The following is a 21,762-nucleotide window of genomic DNA, read 5'->3' as shown; positions in this document are numbered from 1 at the left end:
AAAGACCCTTTCTGAAAATTGCCGCCAAAGCATCATCATTCCATTTAGTCAACACAGACCATTTTCTAAATTTCTGACAATACAATTCTGCCGCTTCTTGACCCTGAGACAGGGCCAACAAGGTCTTCTCTGCTTGATCCACAGAGTTTGGTTCATCATATAATAATCCTAAAGCCTGAAAAAAGGTGTCTACATTAAGCAAGGCCGGATTCCCAGATTTCAGGGAAAATGCCCAATCCTGAGGATCACCACGCAGCAGGGAGATGACAATTTTAACCTGCTGAATGGAATCACCAGAGGATCGAGTTCTCAGAGCAAAAAACAGTTTACAGTTGTTTTTAAAACTCAAAAATTTGGACCTGTCACCAAAAAACAAATCAGGAATAGGAATCTTAGGCTCCAAAACCGGAGTCTGAACAATATAATCAGAAATACCCTGTACCCTAGCAGCAAGCTGGTCTACACGAGAAGCTAATCCCTGAATATCCATGCTAGCACCAGACTCCTCAGCCACCCAGAGAAAAAGAGGGAAGAAAAGACAAAGCAGGCTACAGAAAAAAAAATGGCTCAACACCTTTCTTCCCTTCTTCTGAGATGCATTTAACTCATTCAGGCCAGTTGTACTGTTATGATCCGGTGACCTTGGAGCCGCATGAGACTTTCTCAGGAGAAGGTGGAACCTATACTGACCGCAAACCCTAAACTGACACCGCAACTAGAAGTAGCCGTGGGGTGTACCTAACAATCCTAGACACCTCGACACAGCCGGAGGACTAAATACCCCTATAGATGGAAATGGGAATCCTATCTTGCCTCAGAGCAGAACCCAAAAGGATAGGCAGCCCCCCACAAATATTGACTGTGAGTATAAGAGGAAAGACACACGCAGGCAGAAAACAGGGTTTAGCAAAAGAGGCCACTCTAGCTAAATAGGAAAGGATAGTACAGAATGCTAAGCAGTCAGTATTAAAACTCTGAAAATATCCACAGCAGATAATACAAAAATTCCACAATCTAACTAAAGACATGGAACGTATATCTGCATCTCCTGAGAATCCAACTTGACTGGAAAAATCCTGACAGTCTAAGCTGGACAAGAAAAAACAATGAATAGCAGTGATCTGTAAAGCACACTGCATGTGTGCAGCAGAAACAAAAAACAGACACTTATCTTTGCTGATTTGGTAGCAGGGCAGGAGGAACCAGACTGAGATCCAAAACTTCCAAGAACAATGGACAACTGGCAAGGACTAATGAATCCAGCAACCTTAAATACCCCAGTCAGCACTGCAATCAGCAGGGACACCTGCCCAGGATTGCAAGCCAGGGACAACTGCATTACCACCAACAACCACCGGAGGGAACCCAAGAGCAGAATTCACAACAGGGTGTCTATTGATTTGTCGCACTTTGTCATGCATGAGAGGGGCGACTGAGTCTATGGCTGATGTGAGGGTGGAGTTATAGAAAGCAGCGGCGCTGTCCGTGTCGTGGAGTGAAGATATGGAGGACAGGGGTAGAAGAGAGCCTGAGTCTAGGTGTGCAAGGTTTCTGTGAGGATGTCATAGTGGCTGGACATAGGGGGCAGGTGAGGAGAACAAGGATGAGAAGGTGAGTAGATGGTGGTTAGATAGAGGGAAGGGAGAGGTTGTGAGATTAGATAAGAAACAGAGGCGGGTGAAGATGAGGTCTAGTGTATGTCCGTCTGCATAGGTGGCTGTGGAGGACCACTGTGTAAGTCCAAAGGATGAAGTAAGGGCCAGGAGCTTGGAGGCTGCTGGCTGGCGGGTGTCAGTAGGGATATTAAAGCCACCAATTATGATGGTGGGGATGTCAGCAGAAAGAAAGTGAAGAAGCCAGGTGGAGAATTGGTCAATAACGGCATTGGTGATTAAAGGGAACCTGTCACCCCCAAAATCAAAGGTGAGCTAAGCCCACTAGCATCAGGGGCTTATCTACAGCATTCTGGAATGCTGTAGATAAGCCCCCGATGTATGCTGGAAGATGAGAAAAAGAGGATAGATTATACTCACCCAGGGGCGGTCCCGCTGCGGTCCAGTCTGATAGGCGTCGCGGTCCGGTCTGGGTCCTCCCATCTTCTTATGATGACGTCCTCTTCTTGTAGTCACGCTGCAGCTCCAGTCAGAGAGGCCCGGCGCCTGCGCACTGCAGTACTTTGCTCTGTCGTCAACAGGGCAGACAAAGTACGCCTGTGCCAGAGCCGCAGCGTGAAGACAAGAAGAGGACATCATTGTAAGAAGATGGGAGGCCCCAAACTGGACCGCGACGCCCATCGTACCGGGACCGCCCCTGGGTGAGTATAATCTAACCTCTTTTTCTCATCTTTCAGGATACATTGGGGGCTTATCTACGGCATTACAGAATGCTGTAGATAAGCCCCTGATGCTGGTGGGCTTAGCTCACCTTCGATTTTGGGGGTGACAGGTTCCCTTTAAGAAAGCAAAATAATTGTTATAGAAAACTCTGAAGTAGCAGAAGAATTAATGTTAACTAAACATTTCAAAGTTATCTTAAAGATTGTAAGTTATCCACCACAGTCCGTGAATCTGAGTCTGTGTAGGTGCAAGGAATCAGATCACTAGTCATTAGTATGCTAACATTAAAAATGGAATAACTTACAATATTGGGAAAAAATGCCTTTATAGCGAACTAGTCAGGAAGATTGTGCTCAGTAACCTACAGACCTTTTCAGGTCGGCGCCGTCATGCTGATTAAAATGATACCTGGATGATGAAATCCGGCTTGTGGTTGTTGTTTAATCTTCATTTCTAGTTTTCAGTTAATGAGATTCTTGTGCTCTGGGGCGGTCTGTGGGTGGGGCTGTTGGAGGGGCTTTATGTGCTGCTCTGCTTATATATGCATCTATATGGGCTTATGACAGGTCACTGTTCCTTCAGCAACCTGCCCCATATTTTACATAATGCATATAATATTGTGTGGTAAGGAAAAAAAATTACATTCAGCAAAATGGCTCCAGCAGTTGCGCCTGCACAGTAGCATGTATCGCAAAATGCATAGAATATTGTTGGGTAAAAAAAAATAACTTAGTCAAAATGGCGCTGGCGGCGCTTGCGCAGTAGCATGTATGAGAATGCGATAGATGCTACTGCACATATGCCGCCACCAGTGCCATTTGGATGAAGTGAAATATTTTTTCCCCAACAATATTATATTTATTTTGCGATACATGCTGCTTCGCAGGTGCCGCTACCTGCGACATTTTGCTGAATGTAAAAAATTGTTTTCTAATCCCACAATATTCTATGCATTATGTAAAATAGGAGGCAGGTCGCAGAAGTATCAGTGCCCTGTCATAAGCCAATACAGATGCATATATAAGCAGAGCACCACATAAAGCCCCGCCCACAGCCCCGCCCACATACCTCCCCAAAGCACCAGAATCTCATTAACTGAAAACCTACAAATACAGATTAAACACCAACAACAAGATGGATTTCATCAAAGTATCATTTTAATCAGCATAACAACGCCAACCTGACAGTGCCTGTAGTCTACTGAGCAAAATCCTGCTGACAGGTTTGTTTTAAAGGAACACTTAAAGTGAGCGCATTACCAGAAAATGACACTGTTTGTTTAAACCAACTTTTTATTTTTAACTTATTTTTAACATTTTTCAAAAACTTTCAGTGACTTTTTTTCAAATTATGCATATCACTATTAGGGATGGGTGGACCTGTGGATGTTCGGGTCTGAAGGGTTCAGCCGAAGTTTATAAAAAAACTTTGTTTCGGGTGCCAGAACGATACCAGAACTCAATCCCGAACCAGAAGCTCAATCAAATGAGGGGCCTAAACATCCATTGATCCCCATGTTGTCATTTGTGTGACAGCGTGGGAAACATCGGCTTTGATCACCGGTAACCTTACTGACCTTACTGGTCACATTGCTGCGGTTCCCACGCTGTCACAGATGACATTGTGTGAGCCAGCAGTTGTGACCGGCTGTGACCGGCATCGGCTGATGATTACTGCTCTCATCAGCATATGCCTGCTGTTGTTGATAGCAGCGAGAGCAGGCATAGGGTGATGAGAGTATTCACTAGTCAGCGCAAGTGTATAGTAAGAAATATGTCAGTGGGAGTAAGATAACTAATGCAGTGCATCTGTAACTTACTGTACATGTATTTACCTAATAAATAAAGGAAAAAAATGGCATGGGATCCCTCTTATTTTTACTAATCAGCTGAGGGAAAGCAGATAGCTGGGGGCTAGTGTTATTATTCTGGGAAGGGGCCAATACCCATAAAGGTTCCCAGCCTATTAATATCAGTTTACAGCTGTCTGTGTAGCCTTTACTGGCTATTAAAATGGGAGGATCAACCCCCCAATATATTTAAAACCCAGTAAAGGCTAAACAGACAGCTTCACGCTGATATTAATAGGCTGGAAAGGGGTTAGGAATAGATATACACTAGGGCAAATTCTGTCATTTAGCCTCAGCTCTTCCCACTTGTCCTGGTGCATTGGAAAGTGGAGTAATGGTTTTGGGGTTGATGTAAGCTGTTTTATGTCCGTTAACAACCGTCACCTATAATCCATAATGCTGATGTCCCACAACGAGCACCAGCTCTGCAGCATCTCATTGCTCTGCAGCATCTCATTGCTCATCATGGTACATCAGCAATATGGCTTATTGTTGGACAGTTGATGATTACTTTGATTTTTTTAATTTTATGTTAATGAATGAGAAACAGCTGGTAGCTGTTTGCTTAATTAAAGGACTTTTATCTGTGTGTGTCTTTATTACCTTTCACTACAGGGTTAGCAATAGAGGTGTATAACCGACCACTCACCATCAATAACCTGTGGGCTTGATGTCAGCTGACATTAAAAAGCTGACATGAACCCCAAAATATTAACACAACTGCCAATCTATCATGGCAAGTGGGAGGAGCTGGGCAAAGCGCCAGAATTGGCACATCTAATGAGAATTAGTGAATCTAGCATAATGAAATACATTTAAAATTCTGCATGTTAAAATAGAAAGCTCAAGAAAATGCAATACATTTCTAATTATAATAATAATAAAAACATTTTTGTTTTGCTTTTTATAAGTTGTTATTATTATAGAGAAAGATGCAGATATGACAGATTAATAATATTCAGACTATTATTTTTAGAACAGTCTTTTTTGTTTTATTTTAGGTCCAGCTGTGAACCGAAGTTTAAAACCACAAAAACATGTTTGTCAAGTTAATGGTGACGTAAAGCAAAGCATTTGTACACGTAAGATTTTTTTAAAAGGATTACAAACTTATTTGAACAAATTGGAAATACGATGTCATTATTAGAGAATTTGATTAATATTATACTGGCTGACAACACAATGTAAAGGACCAAATATCCCTGGAAACCATACAGTATATACTATAGATGAATTAGCACTGCTCAAGGAGGGTTAAAACAGCTTATGCTTTTGTTAGTTTTTGTTCAGTGTATATGACTCTGACTTCTACCAATTTCCCAAATTTAGTGTATTACACCTATTCAGCTAAGAAAATGTCATTACTGGATTATATTGCTATTTAAATCAATGGGTTTTATTACTAAGGTTGTGCCATAATCTGAGCATGGCCAAAAAATGGTCTAGGCTCTTTCTAGAAACCTTTGGAGCCTTTCTTAAAATCACTTATGGTCTGAATTTACAAAATCCACCAATGTGATATTCCAGCATATCCCCCCCCCCTTTAAGAAGGTTGAACAGGGTAAAATAAAACAAGTATATAAACTGTCCAACGGCCCCACAAAGGTAATTGCTGTTCAAAAATGTTCAATACGTCTATAATAGAAACCAATGACTTTACATATATGTTTCTAGGAAGTACATCGACTGTTAAAAAAATCTGCAAAAGTAGTAGGGTTAAAAGTGAGTCCAGTCTTTCTGATCAGCCAAATGCAATGCCCATCACACCGAGGTCGGAGGTAAGCCATAACAATTCTGTTCTTACAGGGCCAGCCTTAGGAGGTGCCACTTATGCTGTTACACTATCGGGGGATGCCAACAACTCTATTTGTTTAGCACTATGTTGTCGCTCACTATGTCTTGGTATTATTTCAGCACTTTATTGTGGTATTGCTACTTGGGCACAATGCATTATTTTTGCAGTATAAAGACTCGCTCACACATTCCTAAAACACTGTCGAGTGCTATCTGATGTTTAGCACAATTTTATACTATGGGGCAATGCAGAGCAGAGATTTTTTGCGCCAATCTTCGCATACTGTGAGTTGGTCTTCAAATCGGATCACGCGCGCCCATACAAGTCTATGGGTACATGTGAAACATTGGACTGCACTTGGATGTCTTCCGAATGCATTCAGAAATCCACAGACTCAGACAATGGAGAAGATGGAAAAATTAAGCTCTCCATCTTCTCCACACCTGTGATATGATTCTCTCATGTGAGAGAATTGAATCACACTAAGGTGGCACTCGAGTCAAACTGAGTTTGATCCAAGTGAATTTTGCATAATTGGACCAATTCTTTCGCATGACAGAATCAACAGCCATGTGACCCCAGCAGTGTCAGACTGTCCCAGCAGAGCATTGGAGGAGCCTCCAATGGGCCCAACCTTTTGCTTCTGTATGTTTGGAGCAGAGACACTTTGGCTGAAGTTTGAAGCATCATTAATGGTTGCACTGGCATCTACATTGAGTTCTGCAGTACTACCTTAATAAAACTCCCTCTGCCACCTTAACACCTCCAAACTTCTATCTTCCATGTTGTAAGAGAGAGGGAGGGGGTCTGCAGATTTTGTCTGTGTATATTTATTGGGTATGTGCTTATTGTGTACTAGATGGTGGCCCGATTCTAACGCATCGGGTATTCTAGAATATGTATGTAGTTTATTTATGCAGATTTCAGAATAATGCAATGAATACACAGGATTCGGCCAGCCAGGCGCGACCAATTAGAGAAGCGTGGTTCAAATCCCGCATCAATTTGTGGCCGGACTGTGTCTGTCGCTGATTGTTCGTGGCCTGGCGCGACCAATCAGTGAAGCCAGGGCCCACACAAGGTTTTTGAGGGCCCCGGGCAAAAGAGTCTCACAGCCCACGTAGCATATAACACAGCCCACGCTGTATACAGCACAGCCATGTAGTATATAGCACAGCCACGTAGTATATAGCACAGCTACGTAGTATATAGCACAGCCACGTAGTATATAGAACAGCCGCATAGTATATAGCACAGCCACGTAGTATATAGCACAGCCAAGTAGTATATTGCACAGCCACGTAGTATATAACACAGCACACGTAGTACTGTATATAGCAAAGCCACGTAGTATATAGCACAGCCCACGTAGTATATTGCACAGCCATGTAGTATATTGCACAGCCACATAGTATATAGCACAGCCCACATAGTATATAGCACAGCCCACATAGTATATAACACAGCCCACACAATATATAGCACAGCCCATGCAGTATATAACACAGCCCACGTAGTATATAACACAGCCAAGTAGTATATAGCACAGCCACGTAGTATATAGCAAAGCCACATAGTATATTGCACAGCCACGTAGTGTATAGCACAGCCACGTAGTATATAGCACAGCTACGTAGTATATAGCACAGCCACGTAGTATATAGCACAGCCCATGTAGTTTATTGCACAGCCATGTAGTATATTGCACAGCCACGTAGTATATAGCACAGCCACATAGTATATAAAACAGCCCACATAGTATATAGCACAGCCCACGTAGTATATAGCACAGCCCATGTAGTATATAGCACAGCTCACGCAATATACTGTATAGCACAGCCCATGCAGTATATAACACAGCCCACGTAGTATATAACACAGCCACATAGTATATAGCACAGCCACGTAGTATATTGCACAGCCACGTAGTATATAACACAGCCCACGCAGTATATAACACAGCCCACGCAGTATATAGCACAGCCCACGTAGCATATAACACAGCCCACGTAGTATATAACACAGCCCACGTAGTACTGTATATAGCAATGTGGGCACCATATCCCTGTTAAAAAAAGAATTATAATAAAAAATAGTTAATTACTCACCTTCCGGCGGCCCCCGGGATCCAGCCCAGGCCTTTAGCGATGCTCCATTCCCAGTAATGCCTTGCGGCAATAACCCATGATGATGTAGCAGTCTCGCGAGACCGCTACATCATCTGGGGTCATTGCCGCAAGGCATTCTTGGGATCGGAGCGTCGCGAGGAGCGGTAAAGACTGCTGGGGACGCCGGAAGGTGAGAACATAATGTTTTGTTTTTTTTTATTATTTTTAAAATTATGTTTTTACTATTGATGCTGCATAGGCAGCATCAATAGTAAAAAGTTGGTCACACTTACAGGGTTAATGGCAGCGTTAACGGACTGCGTTACACCGCGTTATGCCGTGGGGTAACGCAGTCCGTTTAACGGACAGCTAAAACACTATGTGGGCGCTGACTGGAGGGGAGTATGGAGGGGGCACTGACTGGAGGGGAGTAGGGAGGAGACAATTCGTGGCTGGACTGTGCCTGTCGCTGATTGGTCGTGCCCAGCCAGCCGCGACCAATCAGCGACGCGGGATTTCCGTGACAGACAAACAGACAGACAAACAGACGGAAGTGGACCTTAGACAATTATATATATATAGATTAACAATTTGCCTTAGGCAAATAATTCCTGAGTAAAGACCATAAAATATAACTTTTAATAATACTACGAAAGGAAAATAAATTTAAAATCCACATTAGTCAGTGTATGTCCTTAGACACAGATATACTATCTATTCACTTAAGTCATAACTCTATTCAGTGTCCCTTAAACATTCCTCTTATTATGGTTTGAGGATAGTTTTAGGTGTGGCCGCTACCTACACTCACTATCCTTTCATTGATTATTCACCATTATCATGACTGACTGTTGATATTAAAACATAACCCTAAGCCTCCCCATCATGTTTCACCAGATTGACTGGTATCATCAGTGGATTGAGGCTATAAACTTACAAAAATATTATACATGAGAATAAGTTTTTATAATGGTCAGTATGACGGGGCCCTCAATCAATAAAGGGCGATATGGGTAGGAATGGAGCCTTCAATCAGTTATAGGTGGCTGGGGTCCCACCTCCCACAACACCGATATCATCCTTTACTGAATGAGGGCCCCCCACTCACCCTGACAGTTATACATGCATTGTACATGAGTATAAACATTCATACTCCATATACACATGTACACACTCACACTTACTGACAGCCATGTGGGTCAAGATATGGGCCCTCAATCAGTTATAACCTTATAGGTGATTTAGAAAGAGAACTTTTCATAAACAGTCTATAATGGTGACGAGTTAAAGAAAGTTCTCTTTCTATCTTAATAAAGCCATAACTGGTTAAGGGCCCAATCCCGTCCCCCATCTCTGTCAGTAAGGGGTCTTTCACACATCAGATTTTTTGGTAAGTGTGCTAGACGTCATTTTTGCAGATCGATCTTTGATCCATTAAAGTGAATATGCTTTTTCACCTGTCTTTTTCAGAAAAAAACTGTACATACACTCCCTGACAGAAGTTATGTCACTTATCTATGTTATGTAAATAAAAGCTTATAACCTGACGTTAAATTCATCCGTTGGTTGTATAAATTATTCTTTTGAAAGCTGAAACCCTCCGTAATGTGGTTTAGGTTAAGAAAATAAATTGGCATCAATGCAGAAATATTGATCAGTTAATGGACACAGAATGGTCAGATAACCTGGTCATATAATGCACCCAATAGTTTACATCCTCACCTGTGCTCAGTAAATGATTGGTTAATTAGTGTGTGTCTATAAAAAGAAACCCAGCAAACCAGACCTTTACTTGAACTGCAACTTGAGCTCTGACGACATGCCAAAAATCCACCCTGCGACCAAAACCTGGATTATCAAGAGGCTGAAAACCAGATCCACTGCAGAGGTGGCTGGCACCTTTAATGTGTCTCAGCATCAAGTACAAAGAATTAAAAAAAGATTTGAAGAGACTGGAAATGTGTTTGACAAGCCCAGGTCCCGCAGACCCCGCAAGACAACTGCTCAGGATGAACGTTTGTTGGTTAGAAAATACAAAGCAAGCCCCTCTTCCACTCCAACAGAGCTCCAACAGGCCTGGTCACCTCAAGTCCCTGTGTCAACAAGAAGAGTTTGTTGGATTCTGTCTCGAAATGGCCTCCATGGTCGAATCAGTGCCCAGAAGCCAGCACTAAACAAAAGGCAAATAAAAACCGTGTGGCATTTGCAAAGTCTCACAGCCTGCTAATCAGATGGACACTGGAAAAGTGGCAGAATGTGCATTTCTCTGATGAATCTTCTGTAGAATTACACCACAGCCACCGCAAATACTGCAGGAGACCTACTGGAGCCCGTATGGATCCAAAATACACCCAGAAAACAGTTACATTTGGTGGTGGAAAGATCATGGTCTGGGGTTACATTCAGTATGGGGGTGTGCAAAACATTTGCAAGGTGGAAGGCAATATCAATAGCCTAAAATATCAAGACGTATTAGTTACCTCTTATATTCCAAATCATAAAAGGGGTCAAATTTTGCAGCAGGATGGTGCTCCATCTCATACATCCATCTCTACAACAAAGTTCATCCAAGCAAAAAAGATCAAGGTGCTCAAGGACTGGCCAGCCCAGTCACCAGGCATGAACATCACTGGGCATGTTAGGGGTATAATGAAAAAGGAAGCTTGGAAGACAAAACCAAAGAATCTAGATGAACTCTGGGAGGCATGTTATACTGCATTCTTTGCTATTCCTGATGACTTCATTAATAAATTGTATGAATCATTGTTGAATCGCATGGATGCAGTCCTTCAAGCTCATGGAAGTCACACAAAATATTAAATATAATTCTAATAGCACCACAACTTCATTCACCAATGTTATGCAACATATATTTGTATTTTATGTTAATTATTTGTTTGAATATCACATTATTTTCTGTGGGCGACAAAACTTTTGTCTTGCCAAAATCTGACCATTCTGTGTCAATTAACTGATCGATATTTCTGCATTGTTGCCCATTTATTTTCTTAACCTAAACCACATTTCGGAGGGTTTCAGCTTTCAAAAGAATAATTTATACAACCAATGGATGAATTTAATGTCAGGTTATAAGCTTTTATTTACTTAGCATGGATAAGCGACATAGTTGTCAGGGAGTGTATCTTACTTTGATCCGTGTTGCCAATAACTGCATTTATTACATGCAGATTTTCCTGCGCATTTTACCTTGTGCAATGCAAAGGATTAAATTTACAGTGAAAATCATTACAAGGAATTGACGCAAAGGGGAATTTCCACATTGCACTGAAATTTTACTTGAAACGCTCTATGTGATGGAAATCTAGAGCTTGTGCTGTATCTGCTTGTAAACGTTGCTTACATATGCAGTTCACCATGAGACCAAGGTATACTGGGTGAGAATCACAGCTGGTTATTATTTACCTGATGGAAAAATCGCGCAAACTATCACCATGTCCATATCCATTGTTTAAGGCTAAACTTTCAGTAGACACACTACCCCAGAGAAAACATTGACAATGATTAGTGATGAGCGAGTGTACTCGTTGCTCGGGTGGTCTCCGAGTATTTTGTAGTGCTTGGAGATTTAGTATTCGTCACCGCAGCTGCATGATTTACGGCTGCTAGACAGGCTGAATACATGTGAGGAATGCCTGTTTGTTAGGGAATTCCCACATGTTTTCAGGCTGTCCAGAAGTCGTAAATCATGCAGCTGAGGCGATGAAAACTAAATCTCCGAGCACTACAAAATACTCGGAGATCACCGGAGCGTGCTCGGGCAGACCCGAGCAACAATGCTACTCGCTCGTCACTAACAGTGATATATGAGGGGTTTCTGTGGTCCTCTACTTAAGGTCTCATTCAGACATTCATTTTCACATATGGATTCTATCCATATTCCTCACAGATAGAACAGGTATCCATTATATTCTATGGGGCTGTTCACATCTCTGTGTCCTTTTGTACCACCCTATGTCTGCACCAAAAGATAATTACAAATTTCAATTTTTGGTCTGAGCCGCAGATCAAAATCCCAGTACAGGACTAATTATTGCCATTGTACTTACCTGTATACTGCCCTAGTATTTTATTATTATACCGGTGGCTCTGCAGCATTTTGGGGTACGTAGGGGATTGTGGGCCAATTCCATGAGATGGCACCTTTGTGCTGTACATAGGTTTTTTTGGTCTGTTGTCCTTTTCAGATATGTACTATTATACTTTGGAAAGATATTTGTTAATGATCCTATAATACTTGCTTTTGTTTTGAGGAGTGGAATTCGCTTCCAGCACATACATTGATGATTGCACGCTGCGCTCCGAACCTTTCAGTGCTGCAATATAAGAAATTTCTTTGATCTTAATGTCATGTTTTTCTAGTGCTTTTACTTTTTGCAGGTTTGGTTGACATTGGATTTGATGGACTACGTTGGACCGGCATGGGATCTATGTGTTTAATACATTTTAACACTTTATTACAGCATTACTAATATATTTGTATTTTTGGAATGTGCCTAAAAGCTAACAGGCCAAGTCGTTGCTAACTACCTGCCGGTTGTGTCCGGTGCCGATCTCTGATGGCACAGAGTGGTCACTCACTGCTCCTGCTGGTGATTCTCCGACTTCCACTGATGTCACTTCATCACAGCAGTTCTTTCTCTTCCGCTCTGTTCTATTGACGGGACATGACTGCCAACATCATGCTGATTGACAGCCAGCTTCTCTGATCCCTAACTGCAATCAGTCAGTTGTCATTCAGCACATCATTGGCAGTCATGCCCCATTGACAGACCAGAGTGGAAGAGAAACAGCTGCTCTGTTGATGTAGAGCAGCTGAATAACTAATAGGAGCTGTCAGGCGAGTCAGCACCAGGTAAAACGGGCAGTTAATTAGTAACTACCTGCCTGTTAGTTTTTAGGCCTATAGTAAACAAAACATTCTGGATAACATCTTTAACTTTGCAAACACAGGAGGATTGAATAGAACCTAGTTGCCCTCAGAATTGGACCATTCAATGTGACAGGCTACCACTGTCATCACTGTTGGCTGGTGTTTTAGGGGTGTGAAGGGACCAATATCCATGGACCTTCCCATCCTGATCAGTATCAGTTTGCTGCTATCATTTTTTCCTTAGTTGTTTATGTAGAATGAGAGGAGTCCACATTATTTTTGTTCTCTAAGGCTACTTTCACACTTCCGTCGGTACGGGGCCATCGTAAACCGTCGGCCCGACGTACCGACGGACGTTCTGCTAAATTTAGCACAACGTGGGCAGCGGATGCAGTTTTACAATGCATCCGCTGCCCATTGTGAGTTCCGGGGAGGAGGGGGCAGAGTTTCGGCAACGCATGCGCGGTCGAAAATGGCAGACCCGTCGCACAAAAAAGTTACATTGAACTTTTTTTGTGACGACGGTCCGCCAATTACCGACGCATCCAGTGCACGATGTATGGAAAGTGTGTCCATACGTCGGGATGCGTCAGTAATGCAAGTGTATGTGCAAACTTATGCGGGCAACTTTGCAGGATGCGTTTTTTGCACAGAACGACGCATTGCAACATCTTTATAAAGACAGATGTGTGAAAGTAGCCTAACTGTTCATTTGTGCAGAATTTAGGGGTCTGCATTCCATGATACAGGGGCTATTTATTTCTATGACACTTGAAAAGAAGCAGGTAATTTTTACCTGGTTATATTTTCAAGCTAACAAAGAATAATACGTTGACATGCGAAACAACCTAATTTATTTATTTAAAGAACAAGAAAAAATGGGTGGCACTCACCGGTCTGTAAAATCCAAAGTTTACTGCCAATCTTTAAAGCATATCTGGCAGGGAAGTGGAGAGTGCAGTGTGAGGATGATGGCCGTTTCGAGTGTCTGCGCTTCTACGAGTCCCATAGAAGCACAGACGCGCGAAACTGCCGTCGTCCTCACACACCGCTTTCCACTTCCCTGCCGAATATGTTTTAAAGATTTGCAATAAACTTTGGATTTTACAGACCGGTGAGTGCCACGCATTTTTTTCTTGTTCATGGACTATTAGTGCTGTTTCTTTCCGGGTGGGCACCCGAGAATCCAGGTACTTATGCCTTCAGCGTTTTGGTATTGGAAGTTGGACATTGTGTCGTAGGTGCGGCAGCAGTGCAGATCTCTTTGCGTTTTGTGTGGTTAATTTATTTATTTACTCATGTTTCTATGTAGGTCCACACATTTTCATAACTAGTCAATGAAAAACCAGTACCAACAAACTGATCCTCTTGGGATTGCAAGGTCCTTAGATGCTGGTTACTTTATAATCTCAAAATAATGGCTTGTAACCGTCGTCAGCGCAAACTATCACATTGCATGGTCTGTTTCTGGGGGTAAGCGACGCTTTCTAAGTTCACATGATGCATTAGGCAGTGAATTCATACTGGGGGGTTGGAAACAACAAAACAACGCTGGCTAACACTCAGCCCTGCGAGAATAATTTAAAGGTGTTTGTCAGATACCTCCATTATTAATACTGCAATAAAGTGTTACAAAAAAGCAAAAATACTTTATTAAAATACAAATACACCTACTACCCTACACCATCCCCTTAGATCATTTTATTAACCAAGTTGATCACTTGTTGGTCCAATGTAGTCCATCAAATCCAATGTAGTCTATAGTGTTAAGTAAAATGAATGAAATCTGTGATATTTAGTTTCACGCGCTTTATCTTTATGTACACAGCGCTGTACTCCTTTTTGTTGCAGAATTTAATATTTCTTATTTCTACAGTAAATGGATGGTGAGCCCCAAGAATGATGTTCTCTGGGCTGCCCTGCGTTCCCCAGTCACACACTGGACCCCGGCCCTGGCATTATAATAATAAATAATAATATTATTAATAATATTATTTAAGTAACCGTATGATAGTATTATTTGGTAAATGTATAGTACTATTAATTGGCTACCATCTTGTATGGTGTTATAATTGGGAACTGTACTGTATGGGGTGGCTGTATGGGGTGATTTTTTAAATATGAGAAAAATCAGTCCAAAATTCTTCAATGTTTTTGGTCAGGGTGTGATCAATTTTTTCTGGTGAAATTCTTTGATCAGAATTTCATCAGATTTTCTCTGAGTTAAAAATTTTTAGAAAAAGTCTTCCACCCTGAAAACAGACAGCGCTCAAAATGGTACAAACCACTTAGGGCTAATTTACACATTAGTTTTTGCATACAGGTCTTATCTACGTTTTTCACTTGGTAGTCATAAGGTAGTCTATCCAACTGTTCAAAATGTCCTTGCGGACTAAGTGGTTCATGCAAAATTACAGAGACATGCCCTATATTGATCTGAGTGTTGAATCAAACTCAGCAATGGAAGTCTATGGGTTCGTGAAAAAAATTGGACAGCATTTGAATGCTATGTATGTCCATCTTTCACTGACTGATAAATAAGAGAAGGTCACATTCACATGTTGGGTATTTGGTCAGTATTTCACATCTGTATTTGTAAGCCAAAACCAGGTGTGGAACAATCAGAGGAAAAGCATAATAGAAACACGTCACCACTTCTGGATTTATCACCCACTCCTGGTTTTGGCTTAAAAATACTGATTAGTGTTGAGCGATACCGTCCGATACTTGAAAGTATCGGTATCGGAAAGTATCGGCCGATACCGGCAAAGTAGCGGATCCAATCCGATACCGATACCCGATACCAATACAAGTCAATGGGACTCAAGTATCGGACGGTATCCCTGATGGTTCCCAGGGTCTGAAGGAGAGGAAACTCTCCTTCAGGCCCTGGGAACCATATTAATGTGTAAAATAAAGAATTAAAATAAAAAATATTGCTATACTCACCTCACCGAGGGAACCGGCAGCGTTGTTTGCTTAAAATGCGCGCTTTTCCTTCCTTCCGTGACGTCACGGCTTCTGATTGGTCGCGTGCCGCCCATGTGGCCGCGACGCGACCAATCACAGCAAGCCGTGACGTAATTTTCAGGTCCTTCTAGGCATTCAGTATTTTAAAATTACGTTCCGGCTTTGTGATTGGTCGCGTCGCGGTCACATGGGCGACGCGACCAATCACAAGCCGTGACGTCACGGGAGGCAGGAGACGCGCGCATTTTAAAATGCGCGCGTGTCCAGCCTCCCGTGACGTCACGGCTTGTGATTGGTCGCGTCGCCCATGTGGCCGCGACGCAACCAATCACAGCAAGCCGTGACGTAATTTCAGGTCCTTCAGGATTTTAAAATTACGTTCTGGCTTGTGATTGGTCGCGTCGCGGTCACATGGGCGACGCGACCAATCACAAGCCGTGACGTCACGGGAGGCTGGACACGCGCGCATTTTAAAATGCGCGCGTCTCCTGCCTCCCGTGACGTCACGGCTTGTGATTGGTCGCGTCGCCCATGTGACCGCGACGCGACCAATCACAAAGCCGGAACGTAATTTTAAAATACTGAATGCCTAGAAGGACCTGAAATTACGTCACGGCTTGCTGTGATTGGTCGCGTCGCGGCCACATGGGCGGCACGCGACCAATCAGAAGCCGTGACGTCACGGAAGGAAGGAAAAGCGCGCATTTTAAGCAAACAACGCTGCCGGTTCCCTCGGTGAGGTCCAGGCTGCGTCGGAGAGGTGAGTATAGCAATATTTTTTATTTTAATTCTTTCTTTTACACATTAATGTTGTTTCGATACCGATACCCGATACCACAAAAGTATCGGATCTCGGTATCGGAATTCCGATACAGCAAATATCGGCTGATACCCGATACTTGCGGTATCGGAATGCTCAACACTAATACTGATGTGAAATACTGACCAAATACTGAACATGTGAACGTGGCCCCAAACTAATTAAACTCTGACCAATCTCTGATGAAACTCGGATGAACTGATGAAAATTTACTGAAACTCTAATGAAGCGCGGCCTGATCTTCTCGTGCAAGAATATCACTGATGTGTGTACGAGTCCTTAGGTCTCGTGAATGCAACCGTATTTTTGGTCCATTTTTTAATGGATCGCACTCGGACCAATGTTATGTAAAGTGGCCGAGGTTGGTAGCCGTGGATGAGCTGCTGCTCTATAATGCCCTGGCACTCTACAGGAAAATCATGTTCGAGCCCCAATGTGCAGGTGTGGGGGTGCATCACACTCACTTGTAGGCCTCAAGCCTCTGCTTCCTCCAGGCCTCCATCTCCAGAAGCTGCCACAAATAACTCAAGGGACACGCAGTTTGCTGCAACAAGCAACATTTTACTGGACAGTTGAAGTTCATCACAGTGTAACACACAACATCGGGCACAACACTTCTTAGTTCTTGTTTCCTTAGTACAGTACATCTTCAGCATTACTATCCATGCCTCCTGGACTATCCTTATATTTACTGTTCCTGTCAGCCCCAGGGATTTCCCGTCCAGTCTGGCAGTGCACCCTGGATCCGTTACACGGTTCCATGTCCATCTTCCTCTGTACACCAGAGGATAAGGCACTCTTTTGTAGTACTCGTATCAAGCATTGAGCTCCTGACTTTGCAGGAATGTCCGCTAAGGGATAACAGTAAGGCTTCCCACTGCCCCGAATGATAGATGCTTGCTCACTTGAACTTGACCTCATTAACTGTACTTCTCTATCTTATTAACTATCAAGAAGCAGTCCCTTTTTACTGGGGCTTTCCCTTCCCACTATGGGCTAGTCCCAAGCTTTAACTATGTCTGTCCCTACAGTATGTAGCTGGGAAGTTCTACCTTATAAACACTATGTATTACATTTACATGCATTAACCAGATTACACCTAGAATGCTTACCAAAGTCTATCTTACCCTATAGTCACTACATTATGTCTTACTTTACACTTATCCTATACTTTACATTTCCTATATTCCTGCTCCACACCATAAATTACAATGATTAATGGCTGTTGCTGTAAAAAACAGATTGTATAAGGATGACAAGTGAGAAAAAAAATTTCTGGATGAAACTGAACAATTTTTTTTTACTGTTGTGTGACCCTGGCCTATGGTTGACTCTATGTATCACTGATCGGTCGTGTTTGTCATCTCTTCTCTTCCTATTTTGTATTATATGTGAAGCCGTATGTATTTGCAGAAAATAAATGAAATCACTGAAAATAGAAGAATTGATTTAAGAAGTCCATGTGACGATATCAGTGGAGACAGCCGCCTAACATACAGCCATCAGACAAGCACAGCTCCAACCGGGGTGATTATAATTATATGAAGGAAAGCAGCATTATATTGTCAGAGTTTCATTCTAAATTTGTTATACAGGGAAACATTTATCGATGCACTGACTTCTTGGTGGTGGGCTTATGCATTTACACAGCAACAAATCTGAAGTATATGGCCGGTGTCCCACTTGCAACTGCAATGCGAGAAACTCACATGAGTCTCTCGCCTCAATACCCAGCCCTGCCGCCGGCACTCGGGACCGGAGTGTGCGGCTGCATGTATTTCTATGCAGCTGAACGCTCCAGTCCGAACCACCGGCGGCAGTGTCGGGTATTAAGGCGAGAGACTTACACAAGTTTTTTGCATTGCAGTTGCAAGTGTGACACCGGCCTAAGGCTTAGGTTAGGGGATGTCCATTGAAAAGTAGCTATCAACAGCCTGATCAATCTGCATGCCAGACAACCACTACACTCATCTTCTATGGGACCGCTGGAAAAAGCTACGCACATGCCCATAGAGAATGAATGGTGGAGCGGTTGAGAATGTGCACTGCTGCCCCATTCTAACAGGAATAAAAGTGCCCTGTTCTACTCAGCTGTGTGGGGGTCCCAGTGATCACTCCCCCATGGTCAATCACTTATCACAAGACGATTCCTTTAAATCTAAACAACCAATTTCATTCACCCTCAAAGACTATGCTCATATGTCCAGTAATCATCAGTCACGGACTCAGCATCAATCTATTGACAAAAGTTGTGCAGACATAATTTTTAGGTCCGGATAAGAAAAAACTTTTCAACTGGATCCATTTTTTGAACACTGAGGTCTATGGAAAATGCGTTAAATAGCCATCCATTTTTCTTTAAAGAGAACCTGTCAGCAGGATTTTGCTATGATACAGTAACTACAGACAGAGCCATATTAGGCTGCTTTCACACTAGCGTTGTACGACGCACGTCGCAATGCGTCGTTTTGGAAAAAAAACGCATCCTGCAAGCAATTTTGCAGGATGCGTTTTTTTCTCCATAGACTTGCATTAGCGACGCATTGCAATGGATTGCCACACGTCACAACTGTTGTGCGACGGATGCGTCGTGTTGCGTCGGACTGTCGGCACAAAAAAAGTTACATGTAACGTTTTTTGGTGCGTCATGTACGCCATTTCCGACTGCGCATGTGCAGCCGAATCTCCGCCCCCGCCTCCCCGGACATCACAATGGGGCAGCAGATGCGTTGTAAAACTGCATCCGCTGCCCCCGTTGTGTTTTTCTTTCACAGTTTGCGTCGGTACGTCGCCACATCGCATTGCGACGTGCGTCGTACGACGCTGCTGTGAAAGTAGCCTTAGTGCTGTAATACTGATTAAAATGATACCTGCAGTGAATAAACCTGTTTTACAGTTTTGTAATTTGGCCCTGTCTGTGTTTACATAGCAAATTCCTGCTGACAGTTTCTCTTTAATTTGACAACAATCTGTTATTTTCTTTTTTGATTACTAGATATGTGAACTTGGTCTTAGGCCCCCTTCACATGTCAGTGTTTCCAGTATGTACGGTGACACATGTACTGGAGACTTTTAGACCCATTCAAATGCACGGGTCTGCGCACGTGTCAGTGTGTTTCCACAGAAACATCTAATGGATGTGCCATTACTAGGTCAACCGAGGGCTGATGTTCTTAGTCTGGGAGGAGGCCAATATCCATGGCCCCTTCCTAGGCTATTAATTTCAGCTCCTAGCTGACTGTTTAGCCTTTACTGGTTAGTAAATATAAGGGAGTCCCCATGTCATTTTTGGGGGGTCCCCCCTATAATAATCAGTATAGGCTAAGAAAAAAGCTGTGAGCTTATATTAATAGTCTAGAAAGCTTCATTACTATTGGCCCCTTCCCAAAATATTAACATCAGCCCCAGCTATCAGCTTTCCCTCAGCTGGTTATGAAAACTACTGGGGATCCCACGCCATTTTTTAAATCTAATTAGTTATTTTATACCCGTGATACACAGACAGCGGTGCTGACTACAAGTCTCATCAATGTCGTCTGGTCTCATTGATCACAGGAAGACCAGGCAACAATGATGAGAGCTGCATTCAGCACCCAACGCCTGGGAGCAGTGCTAACTGTACTGCTCTTCCCAGCCACTGGTACGTGTCACCCTGATGCAGCAGATGGACAGCACACAGATGCCCCACATACAGTATGCCACACAGATTATACACATGGACACCGATAGCACAGGTACTGTTTTTTCCAGTACAGGTAATATCAGGATGTATGAAGGAGGCCTTAGATGAAGTTACTGATTACTTCTGTGAACTAATACAGCTAAAAGGCAACAAATATTTGAAGGGTTTTATAATACATCTACAGTATCAATACTCTGCCATTATAGTTATCTATGTTTTAATCAATTCCACTGAACTGAGTTTCAGTTAACCAAGACTTATTTTTCTTGAGGCCATAAAGCAGAAATACAATTTTAACGTCAAACGACTGGACCAATCTGCCCCAATTTTACAGCATTGTTAAATCAGGTGCATCTGAGAGTTTTAGACCTGGTTTCTGCACCCTGCAAACTTTGATTTTCATTGGCATTTACAAAAAACAAAACAGAATACAAAAGCAACTGAGTTCAAGCTCTCTAGGACCTACCATTCCCCACATAATGCAAAATAATAAAATACAAAAGCAAATATTAATAGAAAACTTTTCAGAACGCCCGTAAAGAGAGCAAATTTCTGTGAATAACAACCTCACTGATATGAAACAAACAGAACAGATATGTCACCATCATATTAATAGCAAACCATTTTTTTAACCACACAAAAAACAGTAATCTGGGTAATTCTACTAATAAATATAATGTATATAACAAAATATACAAACTAACTTACATATTTTTTCTTGGTAGGTAACAGAAGCAGATCGGTCCTCAGAAAGACTGACCATGCACAGAGGTATTAAGCAGATCCAACAGTGGCCACATCCACTCATCATTGCCAAAGTCCCAGCTACTGAAAAGGCAAGTGTTATAAGACAGTAACTCACCTGATCACCCTTCATATGTCTATTAAGTGTCACTTTATTACTTTGGGCAGAATGCAAAAGGACAATTTTAAGGCCACCGCTGGCCACTTTATTGTGAAACTATGTTCATTCCATTTCTGGATTATGGCCCCAACAGTGCTCACTGGAAGCTTCAGTACTTTAGAAATTCTTCTGTCACCAATGCCATCAGTATGTTTTGCAACAATAATGTTGCAAATGTCTTCAGACACCTCACTGGTTTTACCCATCATGATATGTTTCTTGTGTGGCACCTTAGTAATCAGACACCATTTTATAGGCCATCGGTGGAACCTGCTGATATTATTTTCGCTAAGGGCCAGTATTGTTTATTAAGTAGTGATAGACTTCAGCTGGTGTCATGACTTTCCGTGGCTTTTTTTCACCTCACTTTCTTAATGTGTTCAATATTTTTCCCTGTGTCATTTCTA

The 21,762-nt window shown here is 42.5% G+C and overlaps 1 protein-coding gene across 1 annotated transcript in view; it reads left to right on the top strand.

The window, feature by feature from the left end:
• Window positions 1-21,762, top strand: part of CLNK (cytokine dependent hematopoietic cell linker) — a 145,199-nt gene that overhangs the window by 58,618 nt on the left and 64,819 nt on the right. The window contains exons 9-12 of the mRNA XM_077280156.1: window positions 5,187-5,267; window positions 5,860-5,963; window positions 18,183-18,296; window positions 21,177-21,287. Of these exons, the coding sequence (XP_077136271.1) occupies window positions 5,187-5,267; window positions 5,860-5,963; window positions 18,183-18,296; window positions 21,177-21,287 (410 nt within the window). The remainder of the gene's footprint in view (window positions 1-5,186; window positions 5,268-5,859; window positions 5,964-18,182; window positions 18,297-21,176; window positions 21,288-21,762) is intronic.

This window comes from Ranitomeya variabilis, chromosome 1 (assembly GCF_051348905.1).
Source record: "Ranitomeya variabilis isolate aRanVar5 chromosome 1, aRanVar5.hap1, whole genome shotgun sequence".
NCBI classification, from domain to species: Eukaryota; Metazoa; Chordata; class Amphibia; order Anura; family Dendrobatidae; genus Ranitomeya; species Ranitomeya variabilis.
Note: the sequence above shows the minus strand (reverse complement) of the source record. Positions and strands in the feature narration are given on the sequence as shown.